At 33.4% G+C, this 21,340-nt stretch overlaps 1 protein-coding gene across 2 annotated transcripts in view; it reads left to right on the plus strand.

Annotated features, from left to right (window-relative positions):
- Positions 1 to 20,799, plus strand: part of LOC128237469 (inositol polyphosphate 5-phosphatase OCRL-like) — a 50,556-nt gene extending 29,757 nt beyond the window's left edge. For both annotated transcript variants that reach the window (XM_052953036.1, XM_052953037.1), the window contains 6 exons: positions 1,152 to 1,262; positions 2,043 to 2,159; positions 6,131 to 6,215; positions 12,009 to 12,136; positions 12,690 to 12,801; positions 16,456 to 20,799. In XM_052953036.1, coding sequence (XP_052808996.1) covers positions 1,152 to 1,262; positions 2,043 to 2,159; positions 6,131 to 6,215; positions 12,009 to 12,136; positions 12,690 to 12,801; positions 16,456 to 16,592 — 690 coding nt within the window. In that variant the 3' untranslated portion in view covers positions 16,593 to 20,799. The remainder of the gene's footprint in view (positions 1 to 1,151; positions 1,263 to 2,042; positions 2,160 to 6,130; positions 6,216 to 12,008; positions 12,137 to 12,689; positions 12,802 to 16,455) is intronic.
- Positions 20,800 to 21,340: the final 541 nt, after the last annotated feature.

Raw genomic sequence — 21,340 nt, forward strand, 5'->3', positions numbered from 1 at the left:
GAATTTACGTTAAAGTTTGCGTACCACCTCAAATATTTTCAAAGTCCATTGACATCTGGCTTTGAAACTTTGCACGCTTGTTCACCGTCATGCCCCCAACCTGTACACAGGAGGAGGTAACTCTATCAAGCATTTTTATAAAATAATGCCCCTTTTTGGACTTAAAATTTACATTAAAGTTTGCGTACCACCTCAAATATTTTCCAAATCAATTTATGTAAATATCTCAGCACATCATGTAATGCATTGAAATCTAATCCAACAGTGATCCATGCATGTTTCGACAAAACTTTTCAATCCATACACCGAAAAGTGGCGGAATAGTCGAGCGCGCTGTCTCTGTGACAGCTCTTGTTGTTGATAAAAATACATGGCATTGGCTTATTGGCTTAATATCACTGGTTATGATAACTACAGTGGTCGCTGGAGAGGTCAATGGGTAATCGGGCAATTTTAGTTAAGTTAATGCTAATTTCTCAATTGTGACAAATGCTGATTTATAAAATCACAATGCTTGACTAATCTTTCGCACATGTTGCTGTAATTTCAATGACAAATAGCAGGATTTAACTTAATTTCATAAAGAACGGACCCAAAAATAAAAATCTGGGACAAATAAACGCCCATACCCTATGACTCGAAGTATTATTTTTTTATCCAAACTTGTTAAATCATTAGAGAACATAAAACATTAAATTTAAGCATCTATTATGTACATAAAATAAATTAGATAGATGTCAGCAGAGGAAGAACTTTTATTCAGTATCAATATATACAACATAATGTTTGAACTGGGTCAATGTTACCCATGATCCAAACATTTCAAGACATACAATGCAAGTCACAAATGCCATATGGATGACCGTAAAATAGAACACACTGTGAAATAACTTAAACATAATTGTCATTATGAAATGTTCAAACAAATTTTAGTCATTATAAATTATTCTATAAGATATAATAATATATCATTTTATTTGTAGATATTTCAGCTCATAACTGAACTTGAGAACTTAGCCATGTTTAATACTTGAACATAGTTAAAGTTCTCATCACATTTTCTGATTATAGAACTAAACATAACGATCCAGAATGTCAACAATATTTTCAAAATTCTTTTCACATGATTAGCTACCTTAACCTGTTGTAAGATACCCATCAGTGGTAACTACATTGTGAGCAGTTTTGGGTCGTCCATCGAGGCACTGGTGCAGATGCATGGGCCGATACGGGAGGTCCCCACAGCTGATTTGGTCAATATGGTAGGTGTTAGTAGACATATCATAGATTTAGAACAAGACATGGGTTCATGAGAGCTCATTAAATAATGAAATAATTCTCAATGGATGCCCAAAATCATCATTAATCAAGTATTAAAAACCATTAAAGGGACTGTACAACAGATTGGCAAGTTTTTTTCTGTAACGAATCTCAGGACAAGTATTTAATAAAATGTTAAAAACTCTTTGATATCATAATTGTAAAAAAAATACCAAAACGTACTGAGTGAACACCAAAAGCTATATTTCACGAGTGGAATATTGACGTCTGGTGTTCACATAGTGAAATATATTGCAATTTTACACTGAAATCAACAAATTTTCTTATAATTAAATGACTAAAATGGATAAAAAAAGAACAATTAATTGTAATTGTAAAAGGGCGCCAGTTTGTATGTGTTCCTAATGTCATTCTGGAAATTATGTTTTGAAATTGTGTCCCAGCCCTGTGCGTGCTGACATTTGATTTGGAATTGAGAGTGGCTAAAACTTCATAACAATGATAAATATCATAATGTTATTTCACTGTTTAAAACAGTGAAATAAAATTGTGAAATGTCACTTGTATTTCACTGATTAATCTCTATAAACCACTGTTAAGCATATAATAGATAAAGATAGATCCTTACAGCTTTCATCGCTTGATTTGTTTTCTTATAACCTTGATCTTTTATACACTCAATGATAAAATAATACTCTATAAAGAATGATGGTAAATCCACAAACAAAATCAGCTACTATATAAGTATAATCTTACTTCAGGAGCGGCCTGGTAGCCTTGACAACGTAGACACACATGCAGTAGATACCCGGCTGTTAGCTGCACCCAAGGAGATATTCAGACTTGTTGACCATATATGGCAATATGGCAAACATCAGGTATTTAAAAAGTTTATTGAATTGGTATGAAAATATGAGCACAAGTTCTTTGGAAGAAAAGTATTGTGCACATCTGTGGTCAAAAAATGAAAGTAGTACTGTGTAGTTGACATATCTGATATACCTCAAAAATATTGATCCTTTCCAAGCCACAAAAAAAATTCAGAATTAATTTCACTGATGATTCATCCATAAAAAGCAAAATAAAAGGGCTTATGGTAAATTGAAAGCCAGAAGGGCTTATGGTAAATTGAAAGCCAGAAGGGCTTATCTTCAATTGAAAGCAGAAAGGCTTATCTTCAATTGAAAGCCAGAAAGGCTTATCTTCAATTGAAGGTCAGAAAGGCTTATGATCAATTGAAAGCAAGAAGGGCTTATCTTCAATTGAAGGTCAGAAGTGCTTAAAGTAAATTGAAAACCTGAAGGGCTTATCATCAATTGAAAGCCAGAATTGTTCAATTAAAAGCCAGAAAGGCTTATCTTCAATTAAAAGCCAGAAAGGCTTATCTTCAATTTTAAGCCAGAAAGGCTTATTTTCAATTGAAAACCAGAAAGGCTTATCTTCAATTGAAAGTCAGAAAGGCTTTTCTTTAATTGAAAATCAGAAAGGCTTATCTTCAATTGAAAGTCAGAAAGGCTTATCTTTAATTGAAAATCAGAAAGACTTATCTTCAATTGAAAGTCAGAAAGGCTTATCTTTAATTGAAAATCAGAAAGGCTTATTTTCAATTGAAAGCTAGAAAGGCTTTTCTCCCACCTCAGATAAGTAGAACCATTAATTTAACCATGCTAGAAATTCTTATCTTGCCCACGGGCGAAGATAAAATGCCCGTCAGGAACTTCTTTCAATGGTCACCACATTGTAATTACCTCCCTTGTTGAAGACTGTCGTCTGTAGCGCATCATGGAAAACTTGTCTGGTGACAATATTTAGAACGCGAGTTAATTATTTCTCGCTTCAAATGTCACCAGAAAACAGTTTTCACGCACCTTTCAAGAAATAATGCTTCACTCTTCTTAGAACTATTTAAAGCCTGATCAGACCATTTGCATACTCTGAATCACTGAGCGAATATCCATGACAACCACGAATTATTGCATATCTGTACACAATTATTTTCACTAAGCACAAAAGCGTTCCGGCAAAAAAATACATTTTTACTTAATTTTGTTTAACTGAGGTGGGAGAAAAAGTATCTTCCATGGCCGAGAGTGTAGATAGATTCATCCCGACTCTCGCGCAGGGTGTTTTGCGGAAACTCGGTAAACCTCGTTTCCACAAAACACCCTACGCTCGGGTCAGAATGAACTTATCTTACACTCTCGGCCATGGAAGATACTTATAATCTTCAGTTGAAAGTCAGAAAGGCTTATCTTCAATTGAAAGTCAGAAAGGCTTATCTTTAATTGAAAGCCATGTCCATTGAAAACCAGAAGGATTGTTTTCCATTGAATGCCTGAAGGGCTTATTTACCATTGTCCATCGAAAGCCAGAAGGGCCAAAGGGATTATTTTTTTCTCCTAAAATTATAAGTTAATAAATGTAGGTGCATCTATTTTGTCCTTAGTGATGGTCATTAATCAAGAAGTGTCTGGATCCTTTAAATGAACCCAAAGATTTATTGCAACAAAAGTCTTATTAAGTCATTAACAATTTTTGTAAATGGTGCTTTTATAAAATATTTTATTAAATATGATTCTCTTTCAAATTAATACTTGGTCTAATTTGTATGATGCATTTTTTTAACTTTTTAAACATTTTATTCTAGAATTTTTTTCTTTTAATGTTTCACTAGAGTTGCCAGATGATTAAATAATCATTTCTCAATGTTTTCTGCACTTAACAGCCCATCCTGCTTTTACATTTGCTTCAATTATAATGTACAGTTTAATTGCAGACATTTATTCTACCGAAAATGCCCTAATAACAAAGGCAAGGATGAAATATTTTCTTTCTTATATTCTTTACTTCATTTGCATCTATTTAACAAAAAAATCTCGTAAACATGGACTTCCATACCATATAAATCTCAATTTTGGTACAGGGATCACAAAAACAGATGCTGTTGTCATTTAATAGCTGCTTTCAAATAAGAATTAATGCGGCGGAGACAATTGTTAGAGTATTATTTGATAAACTTCTGGTTCAATTACTGTTTTGAGATAGAAAAATGGAGTTATATAGAACAGATGTTGTCTGGAAGTGGTGGTTACTAATCTTCATTTATTCATTTTTATCTTGAAATTAATGCTTATAGACTAGAAGGAGTTTTTTTCTGTTTATTTGGCAATGCCTTTTGTTTAGATGGTAGCTTGCATATAAAATGAAAATTTATTTCTGTTTTAAGGCTGCACTCTCACATGACCGGTTTGACAACTTTCTTTTATTTTTTTGTCTTGGAATGAGCCATTGTTTACATATATGTCTGGAAACCAGTGATAAAACACTGCTGACAAAAACAAATCACAGTTTTTAATTTTTGAAAATTGTTGTTTTATAGCTGAAAGTGTTACTTACTCTTTGAGAGAAATTAAGGCAGTTTTCAAAATAAGTGAGATCTGCTCTATTGCGAGTTATCTTATATTACTGATTTGAAGGGATTGCTACTGAAATTAGTTGATTCTGAGACAAAAACTAACAAAAATGTCAAAACAGTCAATCTCTGAGAGTGCAGCTTAAAGCTACTTAAGAGAAATTGGAGCCAGGACTGTTCACCTAAAAGTCTAATTTTGATGACTTATTTAAACAGTGAGGGACTACATGCACTTTTGACAATGTGTGTACTTAAAATTTGTTCCAATTTTCTCCTTGAAATTCAATATTGGAGATAGGTTTAGAAAATGCGCAGAAAATGTTTTAAAGACAATTGAGAAAAAGCAAACAATATATCTTAGATTAGATGAAAAGATTTGCCAATTTGAGAAATGTAATTTAGCACTGTTCATTGTCAGTAATTACTCTCTAGGTAAAAATTACCAACATTCAAGGGTAAAATTCTGCCTCTGAAATTAATTTCCTCCCTAAATTTGCTGTCTCTCCCATTTTAATGTCTATTGAATGGAGGATTTAAATAATCAAATTTCCGTTCTTATGTTAGTTAGAGATGATGTATAACTTCTCTTGAGGTTTTTTTTCCTGCTTTAAATTACAGACTTCCATTATGTGCAATAGTGTTATTAATATTGAAATTCGTTTTTCCTGGAAGAGTGGCATATTGTGACATATTTGTTGTTTTCATAATTATGTGTTAAATTATATTGCAAAACTTTAATTTTGCGAAATAACTGTATGTCTCTACACATTTGTGTGTGTGTGTGTGAGGTATATAGAAATAACAGCCAATCCCCGGCGATATGGCCCAGACAAAATGTTACAGATTGGAAGACTAAAATGCCAAGACTATACAGACCCAATTGGCAGATCTGACATGGCCCAGTGTCGAAGACAGTACAGCCCAGATCGTATGACCAATTAGGGGCCATATTGTTTGCCAATCTAGGCTGCATTGTCTTTCCACCTTTTGTCACCAACCCGGGGGGTATCAGAGATGAACAGCATCGTTCACTATTTGTATGACCGGGTCGATTTTTCGGGTAGTTTTAGTATTTTTCTGATGTACCTGAGAATTGATGTGAAATGTTACAGGAGGATCTATTCCAGCAGCAGGGTTTGAATACAGAGGTGCACCAGATATACTGGACTGTCTTGATATGGGGCTCCGAAACAGAACCTAACATTGATGTGAATATGTTACAGGAGGATCTATTCCAGCAGTAGGGTTTGAACACTGAGGTGCACAAGATACGGGTGCATTCATACGGGGCTCCAAAATAATACTTAACATTGATGTGAATATGTTACAGGAGGATCTATTCCAGCAACAGGGTTTGAACACTGAGGTGCACAAGATACGGGTGCATTCATACGGGGCTCCAAAATAATACTTAACATTGATGTGTATATGTTACAGGAGGATCTATTCCAGCAACAGGGTTTGAACACAGAGATGCACCAGATACGGGACTGTCTTGATACGGGGACACCTGAACAACTACGTATCCTTTGTGCACATTTTTTTCAATCTTATTATCACAGTGATGTACTGTGCATTATAATGCAGTTATTGACCGATAATGAGGTGTATATTCGTGGAGATCACATTGTTTGTCTTGGCTCATGCTACACAATGACAGCAATCAACAGGTGACAACTTATTGAGCGTGTTCTGTTTACGGGGAAGGGGACTGGCAATTTATGTAGGAAGACTGGCCTCTACAGGTGACTGTTATGGAAGTTTAAACTCTATGTACATGTGGAGTAACTGGAATATCTGCTGTGAAAAAGTGTTACAAAGTCTTTGGTGTCAGTTTGGAAATATATCTGATATATTGCAGTCACAACATTTAGGCCTAAATGAGGAGTTATTCCCCTTTGATAGTATCAGGATAAATTATATGGATATTTGCCAAGTAACATTACTTTGACCAAAATAATTGAAGAGTTTTTCCCCTTGATAAAGGAAAACGGTTTTACCATTAAAATTAGTATGCATGTACGAACCAATTTTGTTTTGTTACTTCAACACATTCACATTGTAGTGCTTTCAACTTGGCCATAACTCAAAAACTGTGCAAGGTATTTAAACAAAACTTGGTATACATGTTGCCAAAGCAAATACACACATGTAGAGCAAAGCCCATAACTCTAGCTTTAATAATGTTCTGTTCAGTATTGCCACGTGCCTGACTGTGGTGCTCTTAATTTAATTTGTGCACAAAGCTGTATCAGAAAAGGAACCATAAAAAACAATTTTACATTTAGAATGAACAAAGGAATGTGGCCATCTTATCAATGACTGTGGTTATCTAATAAATGAATGTGGCCATCTTATCAATGACTGTGGCTATCTTTTAAATGAATGTGGCCATCTCATCAATGACAGTGGCCATTTTATCAATGAATGTGGTTATCTTATAAATGAATGTGGCCATCTTATCAATGACTGTGGCTATCTTATAAATGAATGTGGCCATCTCATCAATGACTGTAGCCATCTTATCAATGAATGTGGTTATCTTATAAATGAATGTGGTTATCTTATTGATGAATGTGGTTATCTTATAAATGAATGTGGCCATCTTATCAAAGACTGTGGTTGTCTTATAAATGAATGTGGCCATCTCATCAATGACTGTGGCCATCTTATCAATGACTGTGGCCATCTTATCAAAGACTGTGGTTGTCTTATAAATGAATGTGGCCATCTTATCAATGAATGTGGTTATCTTATAAATGAATGTGGCCATCTTATCAATGAATGTGGTTATCTTATAAATGAATGTGGCCATCTTATCAATGAATGTGGTTATCTTATAAATGAATGTGGCCATCTTATCAATGAATGTGGTTATCTTATAAATGAATGTGGCCATCTTATCAATGAATGTGGTTATCTTATAAATGAATGTGGCCATCTTATCAATAACTGTGGTTATCTTATAAATGAATGTGGCCATCTAATCAATGAATGTGGTTATCTTATAAATGAATGTGGCCATCTTATCAATGAATGTGGTTATCTTATAAATGAATGTGGCCATCTTATCAATGAATGTGGTTATCTTATCAATGAATGTGGCCATCTTATCAATGACTGTGGCTATCTTATAAATGAATGTGGCCATCTTATCAATGAATGTGGCCATCTTATCAATGACTGTGGCTATCTTATAAATGAATGTGGCCATCTTATCATTGAATATGGCCATCTTATAAATGAATGTGGCCATCTTATCAATGAATGTGGTTATCTTATAAATGAATGTGGCCATCTTATCAATGACTGTGGCTATCTTATAAATGAATGTGGCCATCTTATCAATGAATATGGCCATCTTATCAATGAATATGGCCATCTTATCAATAACTGTGGTTATCTTATAAATGAATATGGCCATCTTATCAATGAATGTGGTTTTCTGATCAATGAATGTGGCCATATTATCAATGAATGTGGCCATTTTATCAATGAATGTAAAAAAGAACCAATTATGCGAACAAGACAAGTTATGCAATTGCTCCGTATTTCTGGAAAAAACATGTGCATTTTGTGATTTTAAGCTCGACTATTCAAAGAATAGGTGGGCTATACTACTCGCCCCAGCGTCGGCGTCGGCGTCCGGTTAAAGTTTTAGGGCAGATTGGGATATTGTTTAATAACTTCTATACCCTTCATTCAATTGACTTAATACTTCACACAATTGTTTAGGACCATCACCCAATGAGGTTACATAACTCCATATCCTTAATACAAGTTATGGCCCCTGATTGACTTTAAAAGGTTAAAGTTTTAGGCAAGTAAAAGTTGGGATTTTAATAAAAAAAACATCTATACTGTTCATTAAATGCACTTAATAAAATTCAAAATTATTTATGACCATCTTACAACAAGAAACATAACTCCGTTTTAAGCCTAAATACAAATTATGGCCCTTGAATTTTTTTATATTTTTTTTTAATTTCCTTTGAAAGGCATATTTGTATATTCTTAACCACATTTTCATAATGGGAAATCAAGTTATTTGAATGACTTGCGTCATTGTTTTGGCGGGCTGGTGGGAGTGCAGCATCAAAGTCACCTTATGTATCAAATAGTTTTAGTTAGGTTTGACATAAAGAGACCAAACTTGGTATTATTACATCATTATACATACCTGGCGGCATGACCAGGTTCTAAGAGAGATGGCAAACATCTTAGAAAATGAGAGAAGGAAAGAGAGACCCTTGAAACAGACAGTCTCTCAGTAAATCAGCTTTGTAAGACAAGGGGAGAAGAAGCCGACAACAACAACATGTAGCGGCATCCTACAAGAATTTCAAAACTTGGATATGTTGGTAGACCTGGGGAAAAAGTTGAAGTTTCCAGAGGAAGTGGCCCATACCACGCTCCGGCCAGACATAGTTCTTTGGTCCAGGTCTCCAAAGCTGGTTGTATTGGTGGAGCTAACAGTACCCTGGGAAGAGAGATGTGAGGAGGCATACGAGCTGAAGAAGGGAAAATACCAAGACTTGGTAGACACTTGTAGAGAGAGGGGTTGGAAGACATGGATCTTCCCAGTGGAAGTTGGATGTAGAGGCTTTCCTTCACAGTCAGTGTGGAAAATGCTGGGAGCTGTGGGCATCAAAGGACGAGTCAGAAAGACCTCCGTCCACGCTCTTGGGAAAACTGCAGAGAGGGCGTCCAGGTGGCTCTGGCTACGACGCAGTGAACCGACTTGGAAGCCAACATAGACGAGGTAGTGACTGATCACCACTACCTGCCCCGCCATCTATAGGGTGTACCGAGATAAGGGGCAAAACACCCAGTGACAGATGGGCACTCGGCTGAGGACGTCTATGTTAAGCAGTACAGCTGTATCTTAACAACATTATTGTATTCTAAGTCAAAGCAGCGTAGTCAAGCGTGCTTTCTTACGACGGCTCTTGTTGACTGTAGACCCCTTCCCATTTTTAACGGTATTATCTTAAAGTGAATGTCCAATGAATAATCTTTACTATACATGCAGTTATTCAAAATAAAAAATACTTTCACAAAATGAATACCATTATTAATGAATATTTAAAGCGCCTGAAAAAATCATTAAGGAACACGTTGTCGCATGACTTTTTTTGCCGAGTATAGTTAAGACATAAAAATAATATCATATTAAGTGATTAATTATGTACATCAATTTAAAAGAAATATAAATTATAAACAACCAAGAGAATTCAAATTATCACTAAAAGTTTTTTTTATTAAAACTATGGTTACAAAATCATTCAGACGATGTGCTTATCTGGTATCTCTGAATATAATATTGGAAAAAAACTGAAATCCAAAATTGCAAAAATAATGATACAAAAGCAGATTTTAAAATAAAATATAAAAGCAGCGTAAAGCGCATGGTATTGCAGACATATGCGGAAAAACTGTGACAAATGAAAAAAGAAATATGCACTTTTAGAATAAAATTAAATGTACATGTAGGATACATATAGGGTTGAGCATGCTAAAAATAGCATAAATGGAGATTACAGGCAAAGGGTTTAATATTTTAATTTGCGAGTGAAAATCTAAATTCAATTTCTGACAATTTTTTTATAATTTTCTTTAAGCAGGCTGTAGTTATCAATCTTACTTTAAAGTCTGATAAAAAAAATAACCACCAAGACTTGACTCTTTAGGTCATGAGAATTTGAATTTTTTAATTGCATATTGCCACTGATGTCGGTAGGAAAGACCTAAACACTATATTAAAGTTATTGAATAATCAACCGGAGTCTTGAGTCTAGGACGCTGTAATGACTTTACAGATTGATGATGGCCATTAAATGCCTGGTCACAAATTGCAAACTTCTCAAATTGAAGCAGAAAGAAAGTGCTTATTTTGACAACCATGATATTTTATTTGCGCCGTAATTGATTAAAATGGAGCCTATTACTTGCCACAGACATTATGACGTTTTGAAAGGAAACTCAAATGCCCAACTGACATTACATCTATGAATTATTGCTTCCATCTTCTAAATTTCCAATTTCTTCTCCTGTAGTCAATATTTCATCTTTATTTTCTGGTAATATTTTTCGACAGGATCAATGAATATTGGACAGCTTGGTTGATGGACCTAGTCACGATGTGGAAATATTTTCGTAAAAAGCTGTAAACAACGGTTGTGTAAATATTCCCCATGTCTGCTCATATTTAGTTGCGGCCCTAAAATGATTGATATATGGCGACTCGTTGTCAGCAAGTAATTGGTTAAACATACAAGCCTGATGAATACTATCATTTCTTAAATTGGTCTATGACTTGAGTATGGGAATAAAAAATTAATACCCTTAAGGGAATGTTTTTTTTTCTGTATGAAAGAATGACCTTTTGAGATGTGCTTCTATTTGTTACTGTCGTTTTTATGAAGAAATATTTATGTAACTGGAAATAGGCTGGAGAGCTGGGACAATATTCACTAAGTTAAGAGACTCAAGTCAAAACTGAAAATATTTTTGTTTTGTGATATTGCTATTTGAAGGACAATAAGGGGATTATAAATTTATTTCTAAATTTTCATCCCTGACCGACCCCTCTTTTTTCACCACCCTTAAATTTGATTGACTCGAATAAAAATGTTGAGCTAGAGTCTGTATTTGCGTACTGTTTCCCAGTACTGTCTGGGAACAGCATCTACTCATGCCTGCGGTGTCAGTGTTAAATGTTATAAAGGAGAGTTGTTACGATCGTGTTCGTGGTTCATCTAGAAACACATTTTTATGACCCTTATGCAATAAAAAAAAGAGCATTAGCATATATTCGACAGTGAAACAGTTATCGGAGAAAATAAAAAAATGAAATGGCACCCCCACCCCCATTAAAAAAGATGAAAATCTAGAAATTTATATAAGCCTAATGGTTTTTATTTGCTGCAAATGCTTAAGATGAAATATTTTGTAAAAATTTATATCTCTTTTGTAAAAGATAAAAGATGCTTGTAAAAATTTGACGTTAATGAATATGGGTGATGAAATCAAATCAACAGATATGCCGGGGTACATGCATGTGATATTGTCCAATTGTTTTAGTAAATACTATATTTTTTAGCTTAATTGTAAAAAAATGCTATAGGCTGAAATGAATGAAGATTGATCCAGTTTCCTACATACTTGTGTCCATTTTAATAGGTCAAGAGATCATTTCCCTGTGGAGCATGAACCCAAGACCTCTTTGTGGGAGTAACACACCTTTGCCACTAGACCATTCTCACTTGAAAATTTTATGTAAATATTTTATCATGGAACCTTAACCCTTTCTCAGCAGGCGGTATCCATTCCGTTTGTGAGGCCCTTCTTCTCTTCCTTGAATCCCTTGCTGAGCCAGTTATACCCTACAGTCTGTATGAAAACTGCATCAGCGTTAGTAACAACCATCTTCTATGTAAACAGGTAAAGTGAAATATGCCATATGGAAAAAAATGTATCCAGTCCAGCAATCAGATATGTGGATTATATTTCTCACAAACATGGCCATGTCACTTCTCAAAAAACCTGAATGTCCATTGTTGCAAATTGCCGGTTTTTAAAGCCCTGGTTGTTATCAATTTTGCATGAACGTTTTTATTTTCCATGCAATAAATACAACAAATTTTTATGAAACTTGGTCAGAATACTTGTTGTTATGATATTTAAGCCAGTTGTGAAAACGTTGATCATTAGGTAAAAGCAAACAAATATTTGCAATGTAATAATGTTTATCCAATCTTCATGAAACTTGGTAAGAAAATTTGTCAACATGATATAAAATACCAGTGTATATTGGTCAACTCTGATCAAACACTAGGTCAAATATTAAAACAAAGTATCGTGTTAAAGTTATTTATTCCTTTCATAAATTCAAAACAATTGACTCCTTCTTAGGCTTTTACAAAGAATTCGAAATGGAGTTAAGCCTGTCTTGCTCTGATCCAGTGACATGAAATTTAATGCTATTTTGCTGTAGGTGATGTCTGAAGTGCCATTATGCCATAGGAACGTGTTCAAGTATCTGTGTGCCTTCCTGAGACAGCTGTTGGAAGAATCGAAATATAATAACCTGGACATTAAATATCTCTGTGAGTAATAGACTAGAGAAAACTATCAGTGAGTAATAGACTAGAGAATATTATCAGTGAGTAATAGACTAGAGAATACTATCAGTGAGTAATAGACTAGAGAATACTATCAGTGAGTAATAGACTAGAGAATACTATCAGTGAGTAATAGACTAGAGAATACTATCAGTGAGTAATAGACTAGAGAATACTATCAGTGAGTATTAGACTAGAGAATACTATCAGTGAGTAATAGACTAGAGAATACTATCAGTGAGTAATAGACTAGAGAATACTATCAGTGAGTAATAGACTAGAGAATACTATCAGTGAGTAATAGACTAGAGAATACTATCAGTGAGTATTAGACTAAGAGATAATTTCTTAGTGGGTATTACACAAGGTAATAATACCTCAGTGAGTATTAGACTATCAATATAATATCTCAGTTAGTTTTGTAAATGTTGAATAAAGTCTAAATCAATTTTAGACTAGGGAATAATATCACAGTATTAGACTTGGGAATAATATCACAGTGAGTATTAGACTTGGGAATAATATCACAGTGAGTATTAGACTTAGGAATAATATCACAGTGAGTATTAGACTTGGGAATAATATCACAGTGAGTATGAGACTTGGGAATAATATCACAGTGAGTATTAGACTTGGGAATAATATCACAATTATCACAGTGAGTATTAGACTAGGGAATAATATCACAGTGAGTATGAGACTAGGGAATAATATCACAGTGAGTATTAGACTAGGGAATAATATCACAGTGAGTATTAGACTTGGGAATAATATCACAGTGAGTATGAGACTAGGGAATAATATCACAGTGAGTATGAGACTTGGGAATAATATCACAGTGAGTATTAGACTAGGGAATAATATCACAGTGAGTATTAGACTTAGGAATAATATCACAGTGAGTATTAGACTAGGGAATAATATCACAGTGAGTATTAGACTTGGGAATAATATCACAGTGAGTATTAGACTAGGGAATAATATCACAGTGAGTATTAGACTAGGGAATAATATCACAGTGAGTATGAGACTAGGGAATAATATCACAGTGAGTATAAGACTAGGGAATAATATCACAGTGAGTATTAGACTAGGGAATAATATCACAGTGAGTATTAGACTTGGGAATAATATCACAGTGAGTATTAGACTTGGGAATAATATCACAGTGAGTATGAGACTTGGGAATAATATCACAGTGAGTATTAGACTAGGGAATAATATCACAGTGAGTATTAGACTTAGGAATAATATCACAGTGAGTATTAGACTAGAGAATAATATCACAGTGAGTATTAGACTTGGGAATAATATCACAGTGAGTATTAGACTTGGGAATAATATCACAGTGAGTATTAGACTAGGGAATAATATCACAGTGAGTATTAGACTAGGGAATAATATCACAGTGAGTATAAGACTAGGGAATAATATCACAGTGAGTATTAGAATAGCGAATAATATCACAGTGAGTATTAGACTAGGGAATAATATCACAGTGAGTATTAGACTGAGAATAATATCACAGTAAGTATAAGACTAGGGAATAATATCACAGTGAGTATTAGACTTGGGAATAATATCACAGTGAGTATTAGACTGAGAATAATATCACAGTAAGTATAAGACTAGGGAATAATATCACAGTGAGTATTAGACTTGGGAATAATATCACAGTGAGTATTAGACTAGCGAATAATACCACATTAAGTATTAGACTAGGGAATAATATCACAGTGAGTATTAGACTAGGGAATAATATCACAGTGAGTATTAGACTTGGGAATAATATCACAGTGAGTATTAGACTAGCGAATAATACCACATTAAGTATTAGACTAGGGAATAATATCACAGTGAGTATAAGACTAGGGGATAATATCACAGTGAGTATTAGACTAGGGAATAATATCACAGTGAGTATTCAACTTGGGGACAGTATCACAGTGAGTATTAGACTTCGAATAATATCTAACAGAGTATTAGAAAAGTGACTTAATTCTGTCAGTATTAGATAAGGGAAGATTATCAGTGAGTAATAAACTAGGGAACAATATCTTATTGAGTACTAGATTTGGAGAAAAAGATTCCTAGGGTTTTAGACTAGAGAATTATATTCAGTGAGTAAAATTCTAGGGAATAATTTTTCTTTGAGTATAAGACTAGGGAATAATATTTCAGTGAGTATCAGACTAGGGGAGTTATATCTCACAGGATATAAGACTAGGGAATAATATTTCAGTGAGCATTAGACTAGGGGAGTTATATCTCACAGGATATAAGACTAGGGAATAATATTTCAGTGAGTAAAATTCTAGGGAATAATTTTTCTTTGAGTATAAGACTAGGGAATAATATTTCAGTGAGAATTAGACTAGGGGAGTTATATCTCACAGGATATAAGACTATGGAATAATATTTCAGTGAGTATTAGACTAGGGGAGTTATATCTCACAGGATATAAGACTAGGGAATAATATTTCAGTGAGTATTAGACTAGGGGAGTTATATCTCACAGGATATAAGTCTAGGGAATAATATTTCAGTGAGCATTAGGCTAGGGGAGTTATATCTCACAGGATATAAGTCTAGGGAATAATATTTCAGTGAGCATTAGACTAGGGGAGTTATATCTCACAGGATATAAGACTAGGGAATAATATTTCAGTGAGTATTAGACTAGGGGAGTTATATCTCACAGGATATAAGACTAGGGAATAATATTTCAGTGAGCATTAGACTAGGGGAGTTATATCTCACAGGATATAAGACTAGGGAATAATTTCTAATTGAGTATTAGACTTTGGAGTGATATCTCAGTGAGTTTTATACTTCAGAAATAATGTTCTCTATATTACTATGGTTTGCAAAACTACTGAGTGTTTAAAAGTTTCAAAGCTCTGCCTCAAACCATGATTGACTGCTGGAGTATTGAAGTTTCAGGAATACTCAAAGACCACTTATGGGTGAATAAGTGTCACGGATGAAAGGATTTGGGAATGCCATAAATATGATTAAAATTCCACAATATCCATAATAGTAATTATCAATGCAGTTTGGTGACTTAAAACGTGAATCGAAACCAGTTTGAAATGTTGAGCCTGATTGTGTTATTCTGGGCGGATTTAAAAGTCATGACCTTTTCATTGGAATAGAATTACTAAGTGAACTTGCTTTATTTAACCTTACGACATGCACATTTTGATTTCTTCATTTGCATACTAAAAGATAACCATACTGGGATAAATGTCATTACAATTGAAAAAGGATAATTTGGAAAATATTTATGCTCACATGAATTAAGCTTGTCCATTTTTCAAAGACAACAGATGAAACATTTTCATAGGATCGATGTTGTTATAGACCTGCAAGTCTTGAATACGAAGATTTAATGTACCGTATAGAAAAAGTGAATGTCAAAATTATTCTGAAAAAAATAATACAAACAAGCTTCTTAATAGCACCATACATTGGCTTAATTTTACATCAGATATCTTTTTATATTTACATGAAGCTAAGTGCTTGCTAAACTTTTTCCTTCCTTATAATAATAATAAGGGCAGATAAGAGTCCCTGTACTCAAATCCCACCTGAAATATAGCTTATACCACATGTATAAAATTGTATATAAATTTTCAGGTCCATTATTTGGAGACAAATTCCTCCGTCCCCCACCAGTAAGAATGACCAAGTCTCGAAGAACAGCAGTAAAATCTGAGGACATGAAGAAAGCGGCTTTCCTCTACCATTTTCTTGTTCGACCATATGATGAATAGCTTGGCTTTAGATCTCAATTTTAATAGTCTTAGGTATATTTATAAGGGTGAATGGTCATTTTTGTTTCTTTGTTGTGTTGCGTGCAAAACACTCTGGCAGACACATAGAGATTACTTTGTCAGGAGTTATCTTTATCGTCATCTTACCTTTTGAACGACTTGATGTAGAGTCTTTAAACATGGCTGCCACTGATAGACGACTTATTCCCGTTTGATTTACATGAAGTTGAATAATGCATAAATTAACATAAAGCATTTGAAAACAGCACAAGTCTGCATAAGAAAATACTACACTATGTGTAAGTTGGTTCTGTAAAAAAAAATGATAAAAAGTATGGAATGCATTTTTATGTCAAAATTTTAAATTATTATTTCAACTTCGAAAATACAGATGCTTGATTTGTAGTGGTTGGGAAATTTTACGTTTAAATTTTTTTTTTTTTTATGGCAGTTCTACTTTGAATGCTGACATCAGGATGTATATATATCCGCTTTGTTAAACATTGTCCACCATATTACAGACTATCATTTCAACCCACCATGAGCTTTAAACAGCTCAATTTCAACTATATTTTGATATTTATATTAATTTATTTTGTTGCCTGTCAGGTTAATATATGAACATATTACATTTGTAATACATTATATTCGCATTTTCATTCTTTTTATTATTAAAGAATTATGATTAAGATACAATTCCTTTTTTGGCAATATCTTTCTGTTATTACTACTTTAAACTTTTAATTTCTTAAAATAGGCTGGTGTATTGCTAGTAAGGCAAGAGTTTGTTTTCTTTTGTTTATACGCAGACTTTTCAGAAAATATTGAGAGGAGGAGGTGGTGGGGGAATTTTTTTTTTTTTTTTGTGCTAGTATACTTTTACAATTTGATGAAGTTTAAAAAATATCATTTTATTTATTGAATTATGCATCAATGGGAAAACATTCATCATCCTGTGATCTGATTTTGTTAAATTAATGTCTTGTTTTATAAAGCTAAAAACACGTAATAAAATGTGACTGATTTGCAAAAGGGATGACGATTTTCATTCAAGTTTGAATTTTTATCCCATTTTTTTTTATTTCTCCAATGAATTTACTGGACACAAACAATACTCATATCATTTGAACACATTTTTGTTTTCAAACATGTAAATTTGAATAAATAGTACCTCTTTGAAAAAGATGTCCCTATCATACATTTGCAACTGTTGTAAACCAAATTCTGTTAAGCATTTTAGAATATTGTTTTTGATATTATTAGTTTGCACCAAATTCTGTTCAAATTAATGATGTGCCAGATTAATAATGTCAAGTTGTTTAATGTAGACATATTTACACCTTGGGCTTGTTGCTAAAACTGTTCAATGTCAAATGTTATACAACCCAATCCTATGCAAGGTACTTAGCACATTACACCACCTTAGAATTCTGCTTCCTCAAGGATACCACTAGTTTGATTTTGATTGTTGCATAACAAAACTGCATTTAAAAAATACATGGACTTAACTTTTCCCACTCATTTTCTGTTGGCTAACTTATTTTATTTTTATCCGTATAGTACTATTTTAATTTCGGTTGTTGCTTAGATCATGATGGCTCTAATGTGGTACTCTAAAAAACCTACGAAACACAACCATTGTATGTCATTAGGTCATCGAGGGGTGAGCTTGGTCTATCTAGTGGTATATGTGTCCACCTCTCGACCAAGAGGTTGTGGGCTTGAGCCGGACCAGGGAAGTGGACTCGACGCCTCACAAAAAGGACACCAGTGCAAATTTCTCTGCAGGAAACAGACTCCAGAATGATTTGATATCACCTTTCAGCTGTCTTCAAGTCAAGCTAAAATAAATAAGAATAAAACTACAAAACCAGTAGGTCATTGTAAAATACATATAGTCATAGGCTAGGTTCAAGAAGATTGAATTTTGTTGATGTATTTGAGATGATTGGTGTGTTCAATTTGATGAATTTGATTGGTTAATTTTTTTTTTTAGCTGGGAATTATTGTTATATGGTAGATGCACAAGAATTAGGCGTAAAAAATAGTGTTCGTTTCCGATTTCATGCATACACCAATAAATAGAGTAGGTAGGCCGGAAAATCTTTTGATTATTTTTTTATTAAGCAATTTGTTTCTAGAGATTTATCTGTTTACAAATAACTATTGTTCTGAAACAAACATATTTTTTCTCGCCTTTAAATATTTTATGGAAACACAATGCTATTTCCGAACATAACATAAAGTAGTTACAATGTTTGTGCATCGAGTCCTAGTTAATCCATACATTCATTCAATATTGTTATGTTTTAGGCATGTATAGCTTAACTGTGATACAACCAAAAAGGATGTTTTGTTCCTTTTATTTCATGTTTGTTTTTGTTTAAGTCTTTTGGTCAATCGTCCTCGTTTATCAATATTGCATGTACTTGTTATGCTCACTGTAAAAATCCAAATGCTTTTACTGCTTAATGATATGCGATAATCATCGTTATAATTATTATACCTCACTCGACTTTGCAGTGTTAAATTCTCATTTACCCATCATTGGTAATTTCATACTGCCACACATCGACAGTACGGTTTTGACGAGTTGACATGATACTGTCACATAGCATGAGTGTCTAAAATTATTCATGTCTGGTCTCCTCAAGTCTGAGTAGGAAAGCCCTTATAAATTTGTGATGTTATGCTGCAACTTCCAGTGTTTGCAACTTGTTGTTTATCAATACTTCTTTTGTTGCATTTTAAAGCTGCACTCTCACAAATTGAACATTTTGACATATTTTTTTCATTTTTTGTCTTGGAACGAGCCAATTTGGGCGAAAATCCATGGAAACCAGTGATAAAAGACTGCTGACAAAAACTAGATCGCAGATTTTTATATTTAAGTTCAAAAAATCATTCTTTATTCATTTTTCTTAAACCGTTAGTAATGGTTTAAGCCATAAAACATTAATTTTCTAACGGATATATGCAAATTTGCGCTCTGATTTTTTGTCAGCAATCTTATATCATTGGTTTGCAGATATTTATGCAAATATTTGCTCTTTCCAAGACGAAAAATAAAAAAGTTGTAAAAATGGTAAATCTGTGAGATAAAATATCGCATGTCTACTAGAGTGACAGTTCATATTGTCAACATTTGCCTCGGGTAACAGCATTTTCCTCATGTTGACAATATATACTGTCTGTGTCACACTGGAAGCCATGCAATATTTATATATTGATTGCAGTTTGTGTAAAATATTGCATATTATTGTTAGAATCTCTTTTTTATGTTTTCACTGAGCAAATGAATGATGTCACTAATTTAGTAGACCGTATAGATAGTATATTTTTTATTTAAATTGATTATCTAATATATAATCAAAAAATGTTATGAACATTTAATTTAAAAGCCTATGAGCCTGTTGGTTCAAAGACAAATTTTCTTTGAAGTCTTTATTGATCAATTAATATTTTACAGTCACAAAATACATTCTTCCATTTTTAACATTTTAAAAATAAGGGTTTAAATTTAGATTTTAATGATTTTTTTTTATCAATCTTATCAATGTTTTTCATGAATATTTGTCTATTTGGGCATTTATAGATCTAATTTACAACTTCTTTTGAAATAAAATTTGACAAATTATATTTTTTTCTTTATATTCAAAATAAAAAATAAAAGAGAATTAAGGGGCCGAAATGTCTCAAGTCAATTTAATTAAGGGGACGAAATGGCAGGGCCGAAACGTCTTAGGGGCCGATTTGGTAAGGGGCCGATTTGTCTCGCTCCGGCCTGTTTCATTAAAGGGTCTTTTTTAATTCAATATGTATGACCATCACATATGACCACTAATTAAAAATTCAAATTGAATAAAAACTAAGTATTGTTCTTGGAAATATATGTAAAAGTAACCAAGGTATAACACTAAAATATTTTCTCTTGAACACTAAAATCTTCATTGAAATTGGCCCTAAGTTACATAGTAGGCAGTGTCGGTCAGGGATTGCGTACAATCATCATTTTAGCTACAATGTTAAAAACAGTGTGATTATAATAAGAAATAGTTTCCATACTACATGTATAAATCATGCCTTCATCAATGTGAATCCATCACTCCTAGTGTGTCATATTCCAGTATACTGCATTAGTATCAATGTATTATGGTTGTTTGTTATATCGCAATGTTGTACTCCTGTAATGGGTATATAAAACGGATAATAAATTATAACAAATGTATTTTACCTTTCGTTTTGAATGTCATGTTTTAGTACAAAACAAAATGTAAATGTTAGGCCTAATATTGAAGACATTAGATAAGAATTTTTGTCTCAAAATAATATCTTCAACAAGTTCATTGATTGTCATCTAGATTTTGAAACAAGGTCACTAAGTCAAATAACGGAAAACAGCAACAACATTGTTTACACTCCAGAGACCATCCCTTTTGGCCCACTCTTAATGAAACTTGGTCAAAAAGGATAATAATCATTCAGAAATAAGAAATTAAATGCAGTGTTGTCACAATCAAATCTCACTCTCGAGAGTGAGAGTACAACACGTTGTCACCTAGCCTGAACACGAGGCTTTACTATGATTGGCCTTGATCTGGAATGATTCACAGTGTCAAAATACACGTCAAGTAATGACATAAAAAATAGAACTGTTCAACAAAATGTTTTTGTCTGAACCATGTACTTTTGTGACCTGCAAAGCATCGCAAACATACATGATAATGTTGACCGACGTTGTCGTCGCA

This window comes from Mya arenaria, chromosome 6 (assembly GCF_026914265.1).
Source record: "Mya arenaria isolate MELC-2E11 chromosome 6, ASM2691426v1".
Lineage (NCBI taxonomy): Eukaryota > Metazoa > Mollusca > Bivalvia > Myida > Myidae > Mya > Mya arenaria.